This window comes from Dermacentor albipictus, chromosome 3, assembly GCF_038994185.2.
Source record: "Dermacentor albipictus isolate Rhodes 1998 colony chromosome 3, USDA_Dalb.pri_finalv2, whole genome shotgun sequence".
Lineage (NCBI taxonomy): Eukaryota > Metazoa > Arthropoda > Arachnida > Ixodida > Ixodidae > Dermacentor > Dermacentor albipictus.
Genome location: NC_091823.1, coordinates 26536264 through 26559735, shown reverse-complemented (window position 1 = coordinate 26559735; position 23472 = coordinate 26536264). Strand labels below are relative to the sequence as shown.

Below are 23472 nucleotides of genomic sequence, written 5' to 3'. Positions count from 1 at the left end.
CGCGATGGCATGAAAGAAACGACGCTAGAAATGCTTCTTTAAATAATTTAGTGAGATCGCTTCAAGGAAATTACACGTCCATAAAGAAGACGCAACCGTTAATTATCGGAACATTCTCGCACGCCTCGTCTGTCCACACGCTTCTTCAACGCGCTTCTACGACAGGCCAACTGCGCATGCTCTCTACTGTGTGTTTTAACAAAAGTTGGTTTTGACGATTTGGAGAGAGTCTACCGGTGTTTTACTATAATGTGGACAGAGCGCCAGTGTAGAAAGCCTATGGATTTATTTCTTTACACCTTTTGGCGAGGATTGTCCACAGGCTTCATGAAAAGCAGTTTGGAAGACTAGGGATACCGATAGACCACAAGGGGTGGATTCTAATAATAATAATAATAATAATAATAATAATAATAATAATAATAATAATAATAATAATAATAATAATAAATACACTGGGAGCGCGATGCTGGGGAAAAGCAGTAAAAGCTGTCAGAAAACGACATTTGCCAATAGGCATACCGCACGCCCTCGATGACTGAAGCAAGCCATTCTACTTGAAAACTACAAATTATTTATAAGCTGTGTAAGTTCGTTGTTTTTTTCCAAGGGGCAGTATGCGCTGGCGACGATTCGCTGAGGCGCACTGAACAGCAGGACAACAGTCAGGAAAGTGCGCGTGGGACAAACCACAGAGGAGGAGGAAGAAAGAAAGGGAGAAGGCAGAGATAACAACCGGAAATGAGCCTAGTTGGCTACCTCACGTTGGGGGGAAGGGAGGAGGGAATAGAAATATGAGAGAACGAGAGAGAGAGGAGAAACACGGTGAGTTCGCGCATGCGTATGCGCGAAGGGGTCCGGCAAGTCAAAGGCGTCTACGCAGGCAAGGGCGGCACGGCAGTAAGTCTCTTGTAAGTCGGCACGGCAGTAAGTCGGCTCCGCAGTACCTGGTCTCTTGTGGGCGTAAGGCACGTCGTAGACCCTGTGCGGCACGGCGTACGCGGACGATCCACGGGACGAGCCGCCGTTGCCGCCGCAGTAAGTGGGCTCCGCGGAGCCCAGCACCTCGCTTTTGTACCGCTCGCCGGACACGCTTCCTGCAGAGAGGTGTGGTGCAAAGGGTTAAAGGTACCACGTGTCCAATGGTACGTGCTCGCATAGCACCAGCTTAAACCTTGTAATATTTAAAAGGCAATGCCCCAGCTTTAATACTGCACAGGATGTTGCGGCACACTGCGATTCGTTATCGGCCACCAGCATGGTGCGAACCGCTCATGCGATGCGATTCACGTTTGAGCTACCCCCATGCCGAATGCCTAGTGCGGATTTGCTTGGGTAGCTTGTCATGCGCAGATTAATGCTCATCGCTGCAGGCAGCGGTAGGAGATTGCACCTTGCGGTATGCCGAAGCACTCCAACAACTTATCGAACCAAGGCTGTGTAAGATAGAGGCTTGAAGTGTGGTTAAAGTGTGGATAGATGCTTGAAACAGCGGTTAAACAAGGAATCTTGCTCGACCACTGCCATCCTTGTCGCGAAAGAATCAAAAACAAGTTTATGCCGCATCAAAGCCGATCGAAGAGGGTATTTTTTTATATTGTACTCAGCGACATATTTTGGTTCCGTCGTCTGTCAATAAAAGCAAAACACTCCGAGTGCCATGTTTCATTGGAAGAGCGACAAACGGCGCCACCATTTCTTTCAAAGAGACAATAACAGTTTCGCTTCCGCATGCAGCGGACTACGTGCACTTTTGATTTATTCTGCACGAAGCAGGGGCCATGTACTGCATGCAGACATACTATTATCGCCGTTCACCTCAGCACGCCACGCGCGTGCGGAATGCGAGCGCGAGCGAGCCAACTCCGTTCAGCCGGGATGAGCCGTTTCCTGCTGTTACATACGCAATCTTCGGTACAGATCGTTTACACATGGTCTCACGGACACAGCTTCTCGCCTCCTCACCCGAAGATGGCGGCAACAATGACATCGGTGCACCATATTTTTATGCGTAGGCTTTTTTAAGGTGACCGTGTTTCACAAGATCTAGAAGTTACTGAGTTGGCGCGAGACACGCCCGTCATGCTGTTAAGATTCTTGCTACCCGCCGTGGTTGCTCAGTGGCTATGGTGTTGGGCTGCTGAGCACGAGGTCGCGGGATCGAATCCCGGCCACGGCGGCCGCATTTCGATGGGGGGCGAAATGCGAAAACGCCCGTGTACTTAGATATAGGTGCACGTTAAAGATCCCCGGGTGGTCGAAATTTCTGGAGTCCTCCACTACGGCGTGCCTCATAATCAGAAGCTAGTTTTGGCACGTAAAACCCCATAATTTAATTTTTAAGATTCTTGCTTACGCGGCTTATCTAGGTGCTGGTACGGCCACAATGACGTCGAATGCAAGCCTTCTATACGACTGGACTCTGAGGGGCACATTTGTGAAAGCTTGTGCCCTGACCTTGCTCTCACGGGCAAGGCTGAAGCGGTCGATTGGGGTTCGCGTTAGCGCACGAACGCTACACCCGCGCGCCTATATTTGACACTAGGTATACCGCACATGACGAGGCACTTGCGCGAAAGGGAGCAAACGACCGCACGTGCACTGACCTTGCGGCGTGCCGTGGGCCACTGCTGCGTCCTCCGCGTGCCGGCGTAGAACACACCACAGCACGGCGAGCACCACGACGAGCACCAGCACCGAGCTGCCGATGGGCAGCGTCACGGTCAGGTGCCGATAGAAAGACGCCATTTTGGCGTCCAGGAGGTGAGGCTTCTGGGAAGGCACGTCTGCGTAGCGTGTGGATTATTAATTAGAATATGTTGCCGGGTTAGTTGGTCCATTCTTGAGCGCAACAATGTAGCGCCTGTCCCTTGTCTGCCACGGTGTCCCATATAACATCGCATGTATACACAATAGGCTAAATTTGGGATCCCGTAGCTTACGAAAGTTTCAATACCCGCCGCGCTAGCCCAGTAGCTACTATGGCTTTGCGCTGCTGAGCTCGAGGTCGTGGGTTCGAACGCGGTCACTGCGGCCGTGTTTTGATGAGGGGGGATGCAAAAACGCTCGTGTACTAAGGCTTAGATGCATGTTAATAAACTGCAAGGGGGTCAACATTTATCCAGAGTCCCCCACTACGGCCTTCCTCGTAAGCAGATTGTTGTTCTGGAGCATAAAAAGCTAAGAATTATTTCCTCTTCAGAGTAAGAATTCTAGTGCAGCGGTGGTGAATAAGTCCGACAGTGCTCAAATGCTTTGTAAGCGAATCGTACAACTACTAGCTCACGCCTGAGGGCTGTCGTTTCGTGTTCCTACACGGGAAAAGTTGTGCTCAGAGGCTAATCTCGGTATTAACGTGCTTTAAGTATTAAGGCTGCTTCTATACCTGGAGTCTCGCAGCAATGTACTTGAGCGAAAAATAGCTGCATGTAAGGCGAAAAAGAGAGAGAAAGCAAGGAGAGGAAAGGGTGGCAAGTTAACCAAGCGAGCGTTTGGTTTGTTATCCTAAACTGGGAATAAAGAAAAGTAGAAATAGTTAAAGGAATAATTAAAGAACTGTGCCCGCCGTGGTTGGGGTGAGGAGGCAAAACTGCTTCCGTGTTTTCCGGACGACCACACACCTCCGTCCAGCGTGAGCGTGGCGAAGTTGACTTGCGCCGTAGTGCTGCCAGCGTCGTTGTGGGCCACCATGAGCAGCACGTACCAGGAGCCCGGCTCGAGATCGCTGAGCACCAGCGGCTCATCGTTGAGCCTGTACGGCAGGTGACTAGACGCCAGCGTCCAGTCAGCTTCGGTGCTACGCCGGTAGTGGACGGTGAAGTGGCTGATGGGGCAGCCGCCGTGCCACCACGCCTCGGGTCGCAGCCAGGCGGAGGTGGAGTTACTGTCAACAAGGCGGTCCGCCTGCTGCAGCACGGGGCCTGCGAGAAAAAGAAAGGTGACAAAGCAGCAAAAAAAAAAAAAGCCGAAGAAGAAAGAAAACGTGGCAGAAAATGTGTGGTTTAAAAAAGAAAACAGAAACCAAGTTGCAAAAATTTTTTGTTTTTAGAATGTACTTATTGTTATCTATATATATGCAAACTTAGAAACGTTTTCTAGGGTTACTTCTTCTTATGCTAAGGTTCAGCTGCATTTGCCTCTCTAATTACGTGCCTCTTAGGAAAAACATTCTGTATTATTCTGTATTACATTATATATTCTGAAATAGATTCTGTATTATTCTGTATAGCTACGGCATTGTGGTATATGTCGCTGCTCATTCCCCTCTTATTAAAGTTATTCGCACTTTTGAGCATTGCTTCACAGTGGAACATTGTTAAAAATAATAATAGTTCTAACTGCACGCTTTCACATGCAATATGCTTTTTCTTTTTTCAACGCCAATCTGTTTTAGCACAGCGTTCTTGAGAAGACGGTTTCGGACATATACGCCCCTTGAAGAACAGCCACGATATATGAAATGAATGTTTTCAACTTATGTCGTCGCGTTCCTATATCTCAAACATCGCTGCTCCTCGTGATCGTTACGAGGAACTACTCACGGTTTCCTTCAGTGGAGGCAGTGACGACGTTCCCCTCGGGCCCTCGTCCCACATCGCTCGCGGAGCGCATGCGTAGTTGGTGCCTTGTACCGCATGCGAGGCCCGAAAGAGCGAAGTTGGTCCGGTCGCCGCCCACCGACTGCTCCCGCCATGGATGTTCGTCGCCCTCCACCCGCCACGACACGTAGTACGCTGCGATGATTGTTAGATAGACACACACTTTAACGACAAAGCCTCACGCACTGAAATAGAGAGAATGTGGCTAATGCAGTTGTGAGGAGCTCCGAAGGATTACATTTTATGTGGATTTGATGCACCGCGTATGCCCTTCTTCACCGATTGCAGATAACCCTGGGGTTTCATGCGCTTTCCATTCTATCGCGTATTACTCACAAGTCAAACGGAGTTGTGCATGCTTCTATCCTTATTTCTGCTCACCATATATAGCAAAGTGTGTGTGCTAGTTCATAAATTGATGTAAATTGCTTTGCTTTCATTGCGTTCTTGTATCAAGTTTATTGTAGAGGACAACGTCTCTTACAATGTAATACGATTTCAACACCTCCCGACGTCCTTTCATTCGAACATTTCTTGCCCCTCCCTCAATGATGTGTTCTTTTATTGACGGAGGTTCATGCATTGCAATGTGGACCCAAAAGGACTAAAAACACTTACATGCGAATATGAGATGCTCTGTCGTGTTTCAAACTGGATTTGCTAACGAATAAATAACCTCAGACACATTGGCGCGCACAAACAAACAGGCACGCACGCACGGACGCACGGACGCACGCACGCACGCACGCACGCACGCACGCACGCACGCACGCACGCACGCACGCACGCACGCATGCACGCACCAGCGACTGGGATGGCGGCATCTGGCAATGTATGACCGCTCGAAGAGCTTATGTGGTCAGTCTCAGTGGCGGTACACGTGCTCTATGCGGTCGAACGGTCTGCGCAGTCAATAATGCATCACGCGGGCTTACTCCTGATGGGGGGATCATCGAAAGCGATGACCGGCCTCTCCCACGCCAACGAGATGGTCCGAGCCGAAGTGCCGACCACCCGGTACGTCGGCGGTGGTGGAGGATCTGCAACATTTAAGACGCACGATAAGCCGTGGCTCAGCGTATATGGTGGCAATTGACACTATAGCTGCTCAGTGCCGACGTTGCAGCACTGAAGGAGTGCAACGTATGAAGCGGAGTCCCAATGTGCTCTAGGCGAGAGCGACCACGGGCACTCACGTCGGCTGCTCGTTCAGTAATGACAGGAGAGGAAATAGGCAATAGCCTGATCGCTGGCAGGTGGCTTTCGTGTCTGGTGACTAAGTCCTTGTCATTTTAGCGAGTGGTCTGCCGACAGCTACGCTGGTGGCCTAAGTACACCGAACGTCAACCGAACGATTCCCGAATGCATTGACAAGTCCGTGAATATTTAACTTATGGGGCTCGATTGAACACCGTTGCCTTTAGAGAAGGTATCGTACTCGTGGGTGCCATAGGATCTTGAAAATCCTCCGCAGGAAATGTTACCTGACGCCTGCGGCGCATGTGTTGGCATCACATTTATTTCGCCATTACTTCTCGCGCTTACAGGAAAACGCACACCATCAGAATTTTTGAAGCCGCATTGGAGAATTCTCCCAAGCGGTGATCTTCTCACGCCCTCGCTCTGCAGAATACTTGGGAGCGCTGACGGCGTTTACGTAAGCACACCTGGCGTTTAAATGAACTCTGACGTCCTAGCTGTTGATCTCTTTGAAACGTTATAAACCGTGCGTGTGTCGGGAAAGTTAGCCAATATAATAATACTGAATATTTGTTCTTTTGAGCGCGACAGAGAACAGTTCACTGCAGTGTCAAATGCGGTCTTGTGCACGTGTAGATGAACTGAAGAAAAAATAAGTACACTGTTGGTCGTCCACATGTTTCTTTTCTTCGATATTATGGCCAGAAAACTTAGTCTCTAATTTTCATCTACCTATTTCGATGTGTATTAATTGAGAAACGTCATTGTATTATTGAGTTTCACCTGCGCATAATTTGCAACGTTTAAGATGCAAGGAGCGTGATCACAAATATCGAGAAAAGGCTGGCTTGTGGGCAACCCCGCCCTGTTTGGTAGAATGGCCACCACAGCAGCCATTTTAACAGCATAGAATCCATAATAATTGCGTGGTGAACGCTACATTAAACTAGCATAGAGTTATCATGATTGCTTACAAGCACATAATTATTTACTTAGTGCGCAGAAAATACAAAAATAATCGCCAGAAACATCATTGCCTTTTTACGAATGATGGGAAGAAAACTTGATCAGCGTTAGGCAGGTTCAATTTCTTGGAAAGTTGCGGTTATGGTTATACGAATATCTAGCGCCCCTACTTCGTCGCTCAGGCTTGAACACAATTAACCATATTAGACACAAAATATATTGCCAGAACATTGTTGTCTGAGTGTGCGAGAGTATTCACCGAGATCAAAAGGACAGTAAAGTAAGCGAAGCTCTAAATTGGCCCAAGATGTTTAACTACTCTTCAATTTTTGGGTTCTTTGGCGGCATAAAATTTGCTGCAAGTGAAGAAAGTAAAGGCCAAAGTTTCTCTTCTTGAACTTCGTGCGCAGATAGAAATCTGGCACGTCAACATTGCGTCACTACCTTCAATCTATTTTCGCTTATGTAGCCTGTTTCTACATGGAAAAAGTTTTCATATATCATTAGATGAAGTTTTTGGTTCCCTTAGAACGCGATATAACCCTTCTTTATCAACAAACTGCTAGTTATTTCTGAGAAGACGCTGATCCCATCGATTACGTCATGGACAGCTAGTGCGGGAACCCAAAAGATGGCGTCACCGTGTATATTTCGTTTTTCTGCCTTCACCGGCTTATCAATTATTCACGCGAGCTAACACCGACGTTTTCAGTGTGCCCAGCAGTGTAATCTACAAACGTAGCTTTAACTTAGCGTTTCTCTTTCAGAGTCCCATTCAAAACGAAACCCTCCCTGTAATTTCGCCGAAAACTGGTTGCACACGGTGTTGTATTTTCGACGACTCGTCCACATTTTACAGACCAGAATGAAAAATTCATGGCACCCGCCGTGGTTGCTCAGTGGCTATGGTGTTGGGCTGCTGAGCACGAGGTCGCGGGATCGAATCCCGGCCACGGCGGCCGCATTTCGATGGGGGCGAAATGCGAAAACACCCGTGTATTTAGATTTAGGTGCACGTTAAAGAACCCCAGGTGGTCAAAATTTCCGGAGTCCCCCACTACGGCGTGCCTCATAATCAGAAAGTGGTTTTGGCACGTAAAACCCCATAATCCAAAATTCATGGCAACTGTTTGAGTGCGCATATTTTCCAACTACTGATATTTTTTTTGTCACGTGTCCTCACCGGCTGCTAGCGTGCGCACGGAGTGCGTCCTGGACGGAGGCCCTGGTCCCTTGGCGTTGTATGCCTGCACGAGCACCTCGTAGCGGGTGTCCCTGTCCAGGCCGGAGAGGACGCCCTCTCGCTCGTGCAGCGTCTGGTAGCGGAGGGGCTCTGGCGATCCCTCGCGCCGGTAGGCCACGTAGTATCCGTCCACGCGGCCGCTACCGCCGGTCTCCCGTTGGCCGGGGGAGGACAAAGCGTCCTGGACGCGTAGAGCATTGAACTCGTTTCAATCAATCAATCAATCAATCAATCAATCAATCAATCAATCAATCAATCAATCAATCAATCAATCAATCAATCAATCAATCAATCAATCAATCAATCAATCAATCAATCAATCAATCAATCAATCAATTTCCACTTCGAGGAAGCTGAGGATGTCAGAAGAAAAAGGAAGCTGAACACAACGCAAACTTGAAAAGCAAAAATAAATAATAAAGAAAGAGCAGGTAAAAAGCAAACTCGCGCATATACAGGGTGTCGCAACAATCATGCACCAAGATTCAAGAACAAATGCCACGTAGCTGGATAGAACCAAGATAATATTGTTTGCCGTCGCTTGGAGATACTCAAATTGTTTTTTGCATCCCACCTAATTACATAATTAGTCTTAATTACTCAACTTCTGAAATATTGTAGTTAGAGGAAACGTTTTAATGAGACAATTGCAGATCAACATGAGAAACGCCCGATACAGCTTTCTGTCGCTCAATACGTACTACAAAAAGTGTCTTTTCCGAGCGTGAAAGAAGCCCGCGAATACACGCTAAGTGCCTCGAGCGGCCAGTCGCGAGGCAATTTTGGTGTATTCGCGGGCTTCTTTGAGGCTCTGAAAAACACACTTATGTAGCACGTATTGAGCAAAATAAAGCTGTATCGGGCAATTTTCCCTGACACTTTTCATCTAAATTATAATAATTCAGAAGTTGATTATTTAATTAAATGTAATTATGTAATTAGGCGGGATGCAAGAAATAGTATGAGTATCTGCAAGCGACGGCAAACATTACCTTGGTTGCTTCCAGCTATGTGGCCTTTGCACATTTTTAAATCTTGGTGCATGAAGGTTGGGACAGCCTGCATCCCGGAATCCTGGAAGACAATCCAGTTCAACACAATATTCAATATATACATTACAGAAATGGGAAAGCACAAATCAGCGGTGCAATGAATAAATAGGTATGATAATGCGCTAATATGCAGTGATTCTCATATACAAGGGATATTACTGTGCGTCATTATTTTCGATAGTAATATTCTTGCAATTTGGTGTTAATGCTGTTTGTTACTGAATGTTGACAGCTCTTTTATACTTATTGTAACTTGTATTTGCCGTATGTGGATTTCATGTAACGGAACAAACAAAGGTCTGTGGCAATATCATTCGAAATAACTTGTGTTCGTATTGCCCGTACAGTGGCGCTGTGCTTACCTGAATGCGTGCGAGACTGCACCAAACGTCACGCCACCCAATTTGTCAGGTGTTCGGCCGGGGTTGTGTATGAAATTCCCCTGACATGTGGAAAAGTTTACATTGGCCAGACGGGCCGTTGTATAAATGAACGACTAAGGGAACACAAGCTCTCTATGGTTAACGAAAAAGGGTCAAATTTGCCCTTACATTGCGGCGCATGCCCTTTGGCTACGCCTGATAAAGCATGCCAGCCTTTGCTGGCTAGAACCAAAATCTTAAGGCGCAGTCGTAACCAGGTAGCACGTGAACTCGCAGAAGCTTTTTACATTGATAAGTCAGGTGATGATTGTGTAAGCGATTCCAGTATAAATTTGTATAAGAAAGAAAAAACGTTCTTGGCATGTGCGCTTAGGCAATGATTAGGCAATAAGAATCTAGGTATATATATATTTGTGTTCCTTCTGAATAAAATCAGTCGCGAGTTTGCGCCCGTCCATGTCCTTACTCGTCCGTGTCTTTTTTAGCGCAATTACCTTCTTTAAGCTTACCTCAAACTTTATCGCGATGCTCCTGGAGTCGATCGGCGTCAGGTGAACACTCGTGGGTGCATTGCGAGGGGCTGCAATGGTCGATGTAAATGAAACGAAGAAAACGGGGAGGGGGGGGGGGAGAGGATTGTTGCTGTAGTTTTCCGTAGTTTGTCTTGTATACAGTGGATGGCACTGCCAAAACATAGTTTCATGCTTAATGCCGAGAAATTTTAGGAAAGGACCAAAGGAACGCACCAAGGACGCGACAAGGGGTCAGCATTGACTCCGCTGCTGGTATTGTGGGTGCGACTGACTGGCAGAACGGAACGGGCAGCCTTAAAGCAATATAAGCAGCTACAAAGCTAGATCGTTCACGTCAATGACGTCCAAGTGGTTGGTACCTATACGTCGTAGCTGACAGAAGATAACTTATCGAAGCCAATAATGTTTCTCTCTCTCTCTCTCTCAAAAAAGAAAACCGTGACCATTCCGAGTGTACTCTATTCTGTGCATGTACCGATCACCTGCTTCCTTTTAGCGTTCTCTTGTTACCCTGTAAGATACACTTTGCTGTTATCTTACCGCATTATTACACCCCCGAGATTTTAATTTATTTCCCCAATTCTGTCATTTCCCTTTACCGCGTTCTGTGAGACAGCGATTATAAAAAGAAAGTTCTTCTAGAATCCCACCATCGTAGCCGTATATAGCATCTCAATCGTCAACGTTACTAACGGGTATACTATCGTCATATTTAAGCGAACTGTATTAACCTATATTACGGCCAAAAGCGCATTTAGAGCATGAGAAAAAGGTGTGTTAACCATACAGGTCAATCAAACCGGTTGGTCTCCAACTCACGTTCGTCGTCCGTATGCACCTCCAGAGGCGAGGTGTAGCCACCGGGACCCAGGGCGTTCTCTGCTCGTACCGTGAACAGGTACGAGGCAGAGGGCACCAGTCCACGCACGGTCACCTTTGTCTCGGTGCCGGACACCGCCACGCTGTCCTCCCACGTGCCTGCGCAGAAGACACTTTATAAAGTCTTTGGACAGGATTTAGGTCACGTGACTCCGCGCTGACCAGAACCTCTTCTAGCGGCGGATCGAGCGTTATATGGGTGGTGTCTATAATGGTGTTGTATCGTTGACAGTTATGACAGTACATGTGCGAGTGAATAAACACCTTGATCAAACTTAGCAGCTCTGAGGGGGGCTATAGTACGGTCAGCAGCTTTAAGAAAAACGTGAGTAAAGAAAATAAAGGATAATAATAATGAACAATGTTATGCGGAGTGATGAATAGCAGTGATGGCAAAGGTGACGAGTGGATTTTGTGGCATAAACAAATATAAGCATAGTCCGACATCTTGTACAGAGGGCAACATTGGCCTAAAGTAAGCCGTATACCGTGGTAGCATGATAATGCGGCGGCCTTGCCATTACGGTTACATAAGCTGCAGTTGCCGGGAAGTGTGAGAAGCAGTCAGGGATCTTTGAATGCTATCGCGTTCCACTCTGTATACAGGGGAAACATAAGCGTCCTGCGATTTTTATTTAGCTTACGACAGAGCCGCCTAACGCTTAACTTAGTACCGGAGCCGATGTGTTGATGAATAGTTAAGTTAAAGGCGCTCACAAATTTCAGACACGGAGCGACGCAAGCGCGATTGTTATATTCTTTTTTTTTGTTCAACTATATTACCGCAATTACATAACCTCTTCTATACTATAGTGCATACATACGAATGAACATAACTGAACCTGCAGGCAATAAATGAGTGAAATCAATGGAATCAATGTTGTTCGCTTCGAAATGGCGTTCTCAATATACACAAAAATGACGAACCTTCCTTATTCGTCCATCGCAGCAGGTACTGGGATATAGGCAGGTTCCCGTTAAAAGGCTCTGTCCAGGTGAGCCGCACATACCTGCTGGACGCCTCGTTCACTTGGAGGCTGTCGGGTACTCCGGGCACGTCTGGCAGGGCAAAGAAAAAGGAGAGAAAGAGAGAGAGCAAAAGGCTTCTTTTGTAAGGAAGCATGCTTGACCTCAAGATGGGTTTATAAGAATGATGACCCTAGCTTTTAGTGTATCTTAATTATAAAGAAATTACATGGTGGAGTTTTATTTTACAAGCACTAAGCACAATGTACACTCACTTGCTACCTTAAGGGTGCTCTCCGCCTACAGCTCATACTATTACGCCCTTTACGGGTGGCGTGAGTTATAGGCAGATTTGCACCCTTAAGGACCCAGGAGGGTGAAAATTGGATCGCAGTGTGTATATATGAAGACATGTCGGTTGAAGCGTAGCATAAGCTACATCGCAAATTCATCAGGCCTAATTGCCTCCATGGCGGTTTAGACAGGTGTATTGTAAGTGTTAATGGTGCGCCACTGCGCCGTAAATTTCGCCATTAGCCCGTAATTTTGGCGCACAAGGGGAGCGGTTAAGAAAGGGATTTGTACAAGGGAAGCTCATACCTTGCACAATAAGCTGCACGTTGTTGGTGTCCTCTCCGTAGTCGTTGGAAGCGTGGCATGTGAACACGGCGTCATCAGACTTCTGGACGTTTGTGATTGTCAGCGTTGACTTCGGTGTCTTGACGTCAGTGTGATCCGCTTGTGAGTATCTGGTTAAGAAATACAGTGGCCACGTAGGTACAACAAAATTGTATTTACAGTCTTAAATATCTTTTGCTGTTTGCTACTTCAGCAACTAGGTTCACAGTACATGGCTTAAACACAATTTAGTTGACTAACTCTTGCTGTGTTAGAAATGTGAGCAGTATGTTTTGCCAGCTTTCTCGACATTAATAAATTCAGAATTGATGATATGATTGAGAGGTGGTGTAAATTTGAGTAAGTATACCTTCTCCTGCACTCACATATAAAGAAAAGACAAAATAATGACTTTAGTGAATAGGAATGAAGAATTAGCACATTGGCACAATAACGTTGTCGTCAGTAAGTAGCGGTAGGAACACTTCGAATACCTACCTCTCCAATGTAGTTATAGCGAAAGCTCTTTAAAGTGGGAATTCTCTCAGCTTTCACTTGTGACTTTGTGAATGCCGGAATATTCTGAATCTACATTTCAAGCTGAAGTGTAAGGCAAACGTTTCGCCAGTTAACTTGACGTATCATACCTAAACCTTGACGCAAGTGAATAGCTATAGAAATATGCACGCCTGTTTGCACTTGAAATGCACGCAATAAGATTAATAATAATAATAATAATAATAATAATAATAATAATAATAATAATAATAATAATAATAATAATAATAATAATAATAATAATAATAATAATAATAATAATAATAATAATAATAATAATAATAATAGAGCTACGGTAGACGCACTACCGGTGCGCCTACGCGGAACGATGCCTTTAGTGCTCCACCCGCCATCATTACAAGTTTCAATGCCGACTTCAAACGGAGATCGTCTGTGGCTCAACTTTCAAATACGGCTCCCAACCTTGAAGGACATAATAATGTTGGAGGACTGGTATCATTGGCCCCCTCTAGATGACGGCACCGCATTATTAGTGATGGCATTTCTCCGACTATTATTTCCCTTTTTTTTTCTTTTTTCCTTTCTTTGTATTCGAGGTACATGTGTTTGACATTCTTCCTATTCCTTTTTTTATCTGAGGCGCGCCTGTTGGCGACGTCAGAACGAGCTCGTCCAAGGGTCGTCGGGTTCCAAAGTGTGTAGAAATATGCACGGAATTCCGTGAAAACTCGAGGAAGTTCAAGAAATTAAAGAGCCCGCCGTCTTTTGAATGAATGCAGAGAGAAACAGTGAGATTAAAGAGTCGAAAGACGGAAGAGTGAGGCTGGTCAATGACAACAGAAAATCAGCTTTATACGTTCAATAACACGTGTTTTTACTAACACGTGTTTTAAATGCTTCACGCGCCCGTTAACTAGTATAGAATTGGCTATGCATAAACGCTACCTGTGGTCACCCAGCGCTGCGACAGGCACTCCGTCCTTGAGCCACCAGAGACGCATGGGCGTGTCTCCTGCCTCCGGTTCGCACTGAAGGTGTACCGTGCTTCCCCGCTTTGCCGATGTTGTGGACTCCTTGGGTGAGAGACGGGGGCTGCCTGCGCAGCAGTAAACAGCGTAGATTGGCTCACATCATCTCGGGATGCTCTTAGAGTTTCACAGCATGCGTTTCTGTCTACACTTTCGTCTCGTGAGTTGCTTTTAAGAGCGAATGATTATTCAAGGGATACAAAACGCTCACAAATGAGAGCACAGGGTATTTATTATTAGCGAACTCAATAGGAAACGTAATGTTCTTGTTCCAGTTTCCGCAGTTAACATTCAAGATTAACATGCCGCACGGAAATAGTTTAGAGTATGTAGTTATTATCAGCTTCTTTTTATTCGGCGAGGTTTCGTGTGTCTTTCTACCGGTCGTTCTAGAAAATTTAGCTGTTCCTAAAATGTGGCATCTGTTAACCATAGAAAGAAAAATTAGCAACGAGAAAATGGCAATACTGGCAACATACTTCTCTGTCTCTGTTTCCAATAGCAAGATAATTGTATAATAAGCAACACCCTGGGTAGCGCTACCTTCCTAAATTTGTTTTCGGAACAGAGCGCCAACAGACGTTTTCGGAGGAAGCAGGCATACATGTTCATACGCGCTGACTGTGCGCCTGACTTGTGTTATCCGCCAAAATCTGCTCGCACTTTGTTTCGAAAACTTAACGATTTGGCCAAGATAGCAGCTATTTTATGATAAACTTAAGACGATATCTTTGCTTGCTTGATATGGAGTACGTTAGACTATCTATGTTATGTTGTGTTGTGTTATGTTATGTTATCTATGTCATGTGTTCTATGTTAGACTTCGCATGTAGTAATAACATACTCCGACATAGTCGGACATGCACTTCGCTTCCATTTCAAATCCTGCTTTTCTTCTTCTCCTACGTATCTCTTACAGAGACTATAGAAAACGAGTTTTGCGGCACAACAGAATGATTATGACGCTAGCGCATGTAATTATAAGAAAGCTACAAGCACCCCGAAACTAATCACTAAGTAATGGTGGCGCGGTACAAAAATGCCGCTGCGTGTCGCTCCCTCCACTCACTGCGTACGGTGAGCCGGACCACCTTGGAGAGCTCTGCGCCGACGCCGTTGGAGGCCTCGCACAGGTAGAGGCCCGCGTCGCCCGTCTCCAGGCTGCGCACGCTCAGGGAGCCGTTGACCAGCACGTGCACCCTGGAGCTGCTCACCAGGGCGCGGTACGGGCCGCCATCCCAGCCTGCAAGCGCGGGGGATTCAGGGAGGCGCGTTGGAGGGAAGATCTGAGCGATCTTGAGGTGACGAGGAATGCCAGTCAACGAAATTTCAGAAGACGAGGATCGAGGTAGGAAAGAATAAATAATGCAGTCACTTCCAACAGTTTTACTCTCGAAGCCTTCGCGTCCATGCGTCGGTAATAGGTTGTCTTAATATCGTAAGAGTTTTCAAAGATCGCTTGCGGGAAAACGTCCAATTTTACTCGTTAATAAATCGAAGAGGTGTATATTGCTTCCACTAGAAAAATCAATGCCTCAACATCATGAGCAATCATAATAGGGCGCGCATTGCAATTTACGAACTGCAATGTGTGCTCTCGACCGGTTCTGCACATTGTCATTTGCTCTGGTATACATTACCTTATTACCCTAGCGAGCGACGATCTGGTGAAGCTTGCTTCCAAGCACTATGCTCATCGTCATTCAATCCTTGGGGACGTAACAGGGAGGCGATATAACGTCAAAATTTTCCAAACTTTTCTATTCCAATTCTGCAATCAGCCCACCGCGATTGGTGAAAAACATTTTGGACCACCTCCATTCACCTGTCTGTCACGCGACGTCATGAAAACCGCGATAGCTCCCCATCTGATATGACGTGTACACACTGATTATGCATAATTTGACCAAACAAAACAAAAATAGTTATTACTGATTCGACGCCCTTTTGGAATTAGCCCTCGGCTATTGGTAAAAAGTATTCGGGCTGCACCCACTTCACCTGCCTTTCACGCGGCGTCACAAAACCGCAAAAGCTTACCGCGTCAAAGTGACGCGTACGTGTTAAAGATGCATTAATATGCCGAACAAAACTGAATTTTCTTCTGAATAGCCGCAGGCTGCCCCGTTGCGGGAGAAATAAAAGACAGCTGCCGCCGATCGCTCCGGCACTGGCTGCTCGCCCCTGCTAGACAGCACGGGTTTATTTGCGTGTAATAAAACTTTTTGCGTCGCCGTGCAACGTTTTCGAGAACCTTCGGCATGGTTACGGCCTCGTTCTGCCAACTCTTCTTTGAGGATCCGTTTTAGCGCTACTCTTAACCTTCCGCTGCATGCCGCCGCGATTGTCGACGAGCCACCGCAAGCTAAGTAAGAGAAAGCGGACCAATCGCAGACGCCGGCACCACCCTCTTCATCCATTTATCGTTATTCAGTGCAGTGGCTCGGCGCCATCGAATCCCTCTCCAATTGAGCATGCTCCTCGCCTCTTGTGAGCCAATTAGATAAGACAAGCCGCTAAGTGCAGGCAATGTTATTCGTTTTTCAAGCAAACAAAAGTGACCTCCTATGAACGAGGGGAGCATTTGATTGGTTTGTTCAGACAACCCTGCGGGTGACCGCCCTATGCTTGAGTCGGCGGTTACGCAAATTTGACATCAGGAGATTGGAATAAAAACATATTGGAATAGGTTTACGTTATACGGCACGGGCAATGTGAAAATGGCTCCTGTTACGACGCACATCGCCATGTTTCCAGAACGTTCTCTCGCAGTCATACTGTGTTTTTTTTGTTTTTATGTACCAAATTTTTCAGTCGTCGATGGAGGAGACGCCGACGTTGGGAAATACTGCGATTTCTTGACACAAGAACCTGACACAAGATGTGGACAAGATTACGCTTCTTAAGAATTCGTGTAGAGTTAGAACTGTGAGGACATACGACCGTTGTATTTAGGCTGCAAATAATGTGCTGCATTTAACGTGCCGCTGGTAATACCGCCATTTCTTCCTGAGATCACACATGATTCAGGGAGGTGAGTTGGATGTAAGAGCTGATCGGCGCGGCTTTCTTGATATAAAGATTAATTGTTTGACACAGGATAACCTTGTGTCCTACACGTCCTTCGTCAGTTGTTCGTACGCGCTGTATAACACACGTAATCATGTCAGACACACTTCAGCACATCCCTATGAAGTATTTTTATACCGCCCTGTATATGGGGGACGTGATGTCATGCAGGCTTGTGGTGAGCGCCAAGCATCAGAGCGTGCATTGGCAAATTCGTTCCTGCAATACAATAACTCATTCTGGCTAATCCTTAGATACAATATATTATTAGCGAATTGTACTTCATTCTTCTTCTAATTTGTTAAAACACCCGAAGTAATCCACCTCTCTTTCCCACGCAACAACCCAGGGACGTTTTCCGTAGCTAGTTAGTTTCTTCCTCCATAAGTTTAGAGCCCGAGACTAATTCCTTGAGTGATTGCGGGGCAAGACTTAACGTAAGGGAACAAAAATCTATCCAACTTTGCTTTTGTAAGTTCTGTCTCAGAATCACTTGTCCGTTAGCGCCTTAGATAGCTTGTCCCTATCCTCGCTATAACTTCTGGCTTGTTAAATTGCAGGACCCAGCTGGGCCTCACGGTATGCGTCCTTGCACGTTTTCTCTTTTCCCCCAGCCATCCCCGTCTTTCTCCGCTTATTTCCTCCTCCCTCCCTCCCCCTTTTTTTTGCGTTTCATGCCGTCGCCGTCTTCTCAGTCTTTCCGCTGCGAGCAGATTCCAAAATGATATTCGGCGCGCACGGCGCAAACAGACGCGCGACGCCGTTATATATATGCGCATATCTTAAACGGTATACAAGCAAGCAAGCAAGAAAGCAAGAGAGGAAGAAAGAAAGGAAAGAAAGTAAGAAAGCAAAACAAATTTATGGCCCGAAGGTAGCGGCACCCGTTATTCCGCGCTGAGGCTCGACATTCGGGAATCTCTCCTTCCGGGTCATTCTCGCCCTCTCCACCCTTCCCGTTCTAGTCGTGGAAAAAAAAAAAAAAGAAGCGTCGCGTGGCGACGGTGCTTCTGCGTCTGTCTGCGCGAGCTCGGCTCTTGCATTCCGGGACCGTCTTCGGCTGCCTCATCGTGAATCCTCACCCTCGGTCGTATGTCGTTGCTTTCTATGAAAAGGAAAATAGAAAAACAAAAAAAGAGACGTTTCTGCCTTTCGCGGCTTTCTTCGTTTTGTTTCGTGCCACCGCTTTCTTGTGTGAAGGCGCTGCCCGCATGTATACTGCAGCTTTTGATCCCAGTTTTATGTCGCTCCGTCTTGCTGCTCTATGCAGTCCGCAGTACCCACTGCGCCTGCCAGTACCCTCCCCACCTCCTTGCAACCCGCTTTTTTGTTTGTTTGTTTGTTTGTTTGTTTGCTATGTCGTTGTGCGCTAAGCGCATTCCGGACGCCACGTGCGCGCTTGCTTTTCCCGCGTGCGCGACGCACGTGCTCATACAGACGCACAAAAGCAGAAAAGAAAAAAGCAACACGAACGCATAAACAAAACACGCACACACATGCACAGGTAAGCAGAGAGGTACACACGCAGATATAACAAGGCACGCAAAGGGAAAGAGAGATAAGCACACACACAGGCACACGCAGACACACACACACACACGCACACACACATAACCAGAGAGAAACAAACGTCAAATTTGAACGTTCAGCGATGGCCGCGCTTCGTAAGGTGCCTCGCCTGACACAGCATGCCCGAACATCTTTGTTTTTATCTTCACTGCTTATTTGCGCTTGCGGGTGGCGAGAGAGCGCTGGATGAGGAAAATGTTTCTACGCCATTTTTTTTTTCTGCGCATCCAGATCATACGGCCTCATCAGGCCTGGGAAAGGGGGGTGATAATACTTTGGGTAAATCAGAGCGTGCTATGAAAATGGGAGCAAAAAATGAAAAAGAAAATAAATATACACACAAAAAAGGAATTATAGTGAATGAGTAGGAGAAAGGGTGAGGCAATTCAGACGAGTCGGGAAAGAAAGGTGAGAAGAGAAAAGGCGTGGGGAGTAACGCGAAACGAAAACTTCTGAGGCGGCGTCTTACGAAACGACTTGCGCTGGCTCGTCGCTGCCGTTTGAATAATAATACGCGGGAGCAGGTGGCCCATTTGTTTGCGATGACGGGGGCGCGGGGATCTCGGTGATTTGAGAAAACGTGGCATCGTCGATCCAGCGGTATCACTAGCTGGCACGCGGCGCGGCCGCGCTTCCGCTTCGATTTTCTCTGCGTTGGGGGAACAATCTATGGTGACCCCCCGAGGCATATTTGATTGCGCTTCAGGCCAGAGGCTGCTCTCGTTTGAACTCCTCAGCCGGTTGTGTGGGTGCATGTGGTTTCCCTGGAAAGGAAAACCACAGAATACTCTGGCGCAAAAGTTCTGACTGCTATCGTTTTCCTCACACCGCTATTGCACTTTCGCGTGACGTCGTTCCCATTTCGTTGAAGAGAGCGTTTCATGAAGTCATTGCCACTTCTGGAGAACGTCCCAGCCAATATTACGCGAGACTGGTGGTAGAGTTAAGCCAGCAGTCGATGCGCAATGTTGCCTTATTTTGATAATTTTACGATGATTCGCATGAAGACCACTTTGTGGTGTTTACGGCTATGGCATACTAGCCGGGATAACGCAGCTAGCGCGTGTGTGCACGTTTGCGTAAGCCCTCCTTCTCTGTCAGTGTCCAGATGCCGTTAATTTGCTTCGTTATTGTTCATTTCTCGTCACTGCGCCATTCTTCGCTAATCCCTCATTGGGGATTTGAGCTAACTTTTACGTCAGAAAAGCTGCGGAACCTATCTCACGATGACTGTCGATGGTTATGCGTTAGCATTGAATCGATATAGCGATGACATTGTATTGCCACCGTTTAAACAATATATGTATGAGGCGTGCTATGTATAACGCGAGCTATTCTTGTCACTTCTTGACGTCTTAGGCGAAACTGCTCACAATTTTTTTAAGCGAGCCTTTCTTTGCTTCTTCCACCCACTATGCGGGCGTTGGCTGCCGCTGTGTTGTCGAGTGTACAACAGCTTAGCCCACTTGGTATGTGCAACTGTGCTTGTAATGCTGGGAATACCAACATTCCTGACTCAATCTCCCAGAATGTGTGTGCGCCACTGGCCCGAATAGGCCAGCAGAATAAGGGGAGAGAAGAAGTCGGTAACAAAAAACAAAAAGCATTGAAGAAGGCGGCTACAGAAAAGTGAACAAGAAATCGTCAACATAAGGAGCCGAGTGTAGAGAAAGAAGTCAAGTGAACAAAATGGGACAAGGGTATGCATTGAACGAGGGCTGGTGTGTTACAAAGAAATGAAGAAAAAGAAATGAAGTGAATGCATTTCCGTACAAAACAGAAAGGGCCTCGCTAATCACTGATTCCCATATATGCGTGAGAGCCTCAGACTTTCGTTTTATTGCGATAGCAATTATATGGACACTCCAGGCGCATTCTTGCCGTCGGCGTCACCGTCGGCTTTTCAAACTTCGAATTCTAACATATATTTTGAAGTTCTTATTTCCAGCCGAGGCATCGTGGCCGTTGCAGGAGCGCGGTACAACGCAACCGTACATTGTTCTCCTAGTTTTCGGAACCTGTTCGTCTCCCCAGCTCCAAGAAAAGGAGCCACCAAACAAGCATGGCCCATCTGCGTATTAGTTAGCGCAGCTCGATTGACGCGCTTCCACTAGGGTCACACTGGAAATCTCAAGCCTCGAACACAGTCTCGAACGCCATGAATTCTCCCGTTGGCGCAATTTTTGTTGGCGTTTGCAACGCTTTTCCAAGCGCATTGTTTTGCAAGCGATATATGCCACGAATGCGCGGACATAGGACGTGGCATTGCGGCTGGAACACGAACTAGCCGATGTCTCATCTTGAGTCTAATGATGGGATTCTCGTTGGATGCTTGGTTTATTCATTTATAATGATTTCTCCCCTAGCTGAACATGTGCATGAGCCTCGCCGCGGTTAGTCGGAGACAAGGACGACTAGCAATCGCAAGCCGGGTATCAAAAGACCAGGTATATGCACTCACCACGGTCGAAATCCAGGTCATTCTGTCCGCGTGCTTTATCGACAACTAACCAAGTTTGGTAACCACCTAGGACATGGTATTTGTACGCTTAAATCTGTTGCACAAAGTTCTCGATGTTAAAGAAACCATGAGACACTTATCTTCGTCAGAAAGCGCCATTTTTATGGTCTTTAATGCTTCATAGACTCAATTCGCCATTAGTGTAAGCGTTTTTAGACAGTATCGAACCCAGTGAATTGAGAAAGAAGGGAGAGAGGGCTGCTCTTAGGTGAAGGCGGGCTATACCTGGCAACAGCAGTTGACTTCGCACGCGCGTCGTTCATCGTATACGCAGTGATCGTTTTTAAGTTTTATGGAATCTCTGAAAATTGCACGTGGCAGATAGCAGAATTGTTATCCTTGGTCTGGATTATTCAAAGAGGCGGACATTACTAGCATGACAAATCGAAACGCATATTCAAATAAATAACGAAAATACCCTAATTTACTTTTTAATTACTTTATGACACAAATTACAATTTACGAATTGCAGCCGGTGAGCTTGAGCAAAACGTGAACAAGGTGAATGCAGGAGACAACGTTTCGACAAGTGGACTTGTCGAAACGTTGGCTCCTGCATTCACCTTGTTCACGTTTTGCTCATCGTCTTGAATTTCCATCTCCTGCATTCCCCGTCTCTTCAACCGGTGAGCTTGCAGGATGTATCCACTTGAACTGAATTTCCAGGCTAATACCAGTTTCGAGATATTATTTCCCAAAGGGTCGGATGAAATACATGGTCATTCCAGTTACTTTTCGGTTTCTATGCATGAAAGAACGTCTTGTTAGAAACGTACTTGGAACAACAGCGCATTTTTACGGTGGGTTTGGTGGCGCATATCTCCAAACTGGCGCCATTCTGGAAATCCATTCCAAGGGGATACGCCTTGCAAGCTCACTGACTACAATTCGTGAATTGCAATATGTACTGTAAATTAATTGATTAAGAAGTTAATTAGTGAGTTTGTGCTAGCTCCTCTAGTTTGCTAGCTCCCTTCTTGTGGGCCACACAAAAATAATTGATACGCATATAGAAATGGAAAGATATATAGTGCAGAATACTGAGAACGGGGCAGATGTAACGTAGCGATTACTTTCCCTTGATTATACTTCTTTCGTAACATCCACCGTTCGCGACCGGTCTGTCCTGGTGAAAACGTAAGGTGGAGGTCATTCTGACCACTGACGAAGAGGAGATATTTGAAATAGATTTGTCGCACCATGAGGGGTCTGATGATTAAAAAAAAGAACTAAGGAGGTGAAAAGTGATAAAGGAACTGATATAAAGAACGAAGGTTGGGTAAGCCCACGAAAATAACGTATTCCAGCACCACTGTATTATCCAGCTCAACAAACGGGCATTTAGTCGCTATTAAGGAGACTTAGAGCGGAGAGCTAGCTGTATATGCCCCACCATTCGCATTCTTTAAATACCTTAAAATGGCTGCGTTCATGATACCCTTAAAGAAAAAAGAACGTGCTCAGATCACTGAAAAATTGAATCTAGATCCACCGCTTAGGTGTCGAGCATCTCGCCTGGGTATTTGAGTACGAATATTGCGCGACTCGTAGAGTACCTAAAAATGGTATAGAAACATTGAGACATAGTCTCCAAAACCCGATGCGCTGTGTGTTGCTTGACACCGGAAATTTTGGAAGAGCATGCTTGCTTCTGTGTGAGCCACTGCACACTTGCTGAAAGTTACCGGCATGTTTGATGTTATCACACTGTGCCTGAGACGGTCGAGTATAAACGCGTCGTTGGTCGGCGCTGCTATATTAGCGATGGCTTTTAGAAATTTAAACAACTGCAACAAGGCAAGGCACGATAATCCAGCGTGTAGACGAAGCATCGAAGGAGTGGCCTGCCGTGCCCAGAAGCGAGCACTGCTGGAACGCCTTTTGTTGGAGTGTCTCTCTATGTGCGCGTTTTTTTGTATTTACGTTTTCCTCTCTGTCATCTTTCTATCCCCTATCTCCCATCCCCAGTGTAGGGTAGCAAACCGGAGACTGATATCTGGTTAACCTCCCTGCCTTTCCTCTTCATCTCTCTCTATCTCTCTCTCTCTCTCTCTCTACTACTGGAGCAGTGCTTTGCATGGAGGGCAAAAGTGACTTTAAGTTCTTCCTTCACACTTTCTTCTTTTTTTGCCTGTGCGGAAGGTTTTTATTTTCGCCACGTTCGGCTTGAGAGGCACCGAGATGTAGCTATTCTGGAGGGATGGACGTACGAGTGGGGCAAAACTGCGCAACCTCGTGCGGCGTAGATTACTATGCGCTAGCTTCGACGCATACTTCTTATCCGCGTCCTTATATATTCTTTCCGTTTACCTCTCCCCAAGTGTTTGT

The 23472-nt window shown here is 46.4% G+C and overlaps 1 protein-coding gene and 1 long non-coding RNA gene across 3 annotated transcripts in view; one reads left to right on the top strand and one right to left on the bottom strand.

Moving 5' to 3' along the window:
- The window catches only part of LOC139057307 (uncharacterized), a 376778-nt gene that overhangs the window by 123229 nt on the left and 230077 nt on the right, over window positions 1–23472 (top strand). The window lies entirely within an intron of this gene.
- Window positions 1–23472, bottom strand: part of LOC139057304 (cell adhesion molecule Dscam1-like) — a 160674-nt gene that overhangs the window by 2576 nt on the left and 134626 nt on the right. For both annotated transcript variants that reach the window (XM_070535256.1, XM_070535255.1), the window contains exons 13-24: window positions 15055–15228; window positions 13903–14053; window positions 12421–12569; window positions 11782–11913; window positions 10795–10953; window positions 9952–10022; window positions 7948–8188; window positions 5534–5638; window positions 4542–4733; window positions 3621–3920; window positions 2607–2786; window positions 948–1097 (exon numbers count right to left, since the gene is read on the bottom strand). In XM_070535256.1, the coding sequence (XP_070391357.1) occupies window positions 948–1097; window positions 2607–2786; window positions 3621–3920; window positions 4542–4733; window positions 5534–5638; window positions 7948–8188; window positions 9952–10022; window positions 10795–10953; window positions 11782–11913; window positions 12421–12569; window positions 13903–14053; window positions 15055–15228 (2004 nt within the window). The remainder of the gene's footprint in view (window positions 1–947; window positions 1098–2606; window positions 2787–3620; window positions 3921–4541; window positions 4734–5533; window positions 5639–7947; window positions 8189–9951; window positions 10023–10794; window positions 10954–11781; window positions 11914–12420; window positions 12570–13902; window positions 14054–15054; window positions 15229–23472) is intronic.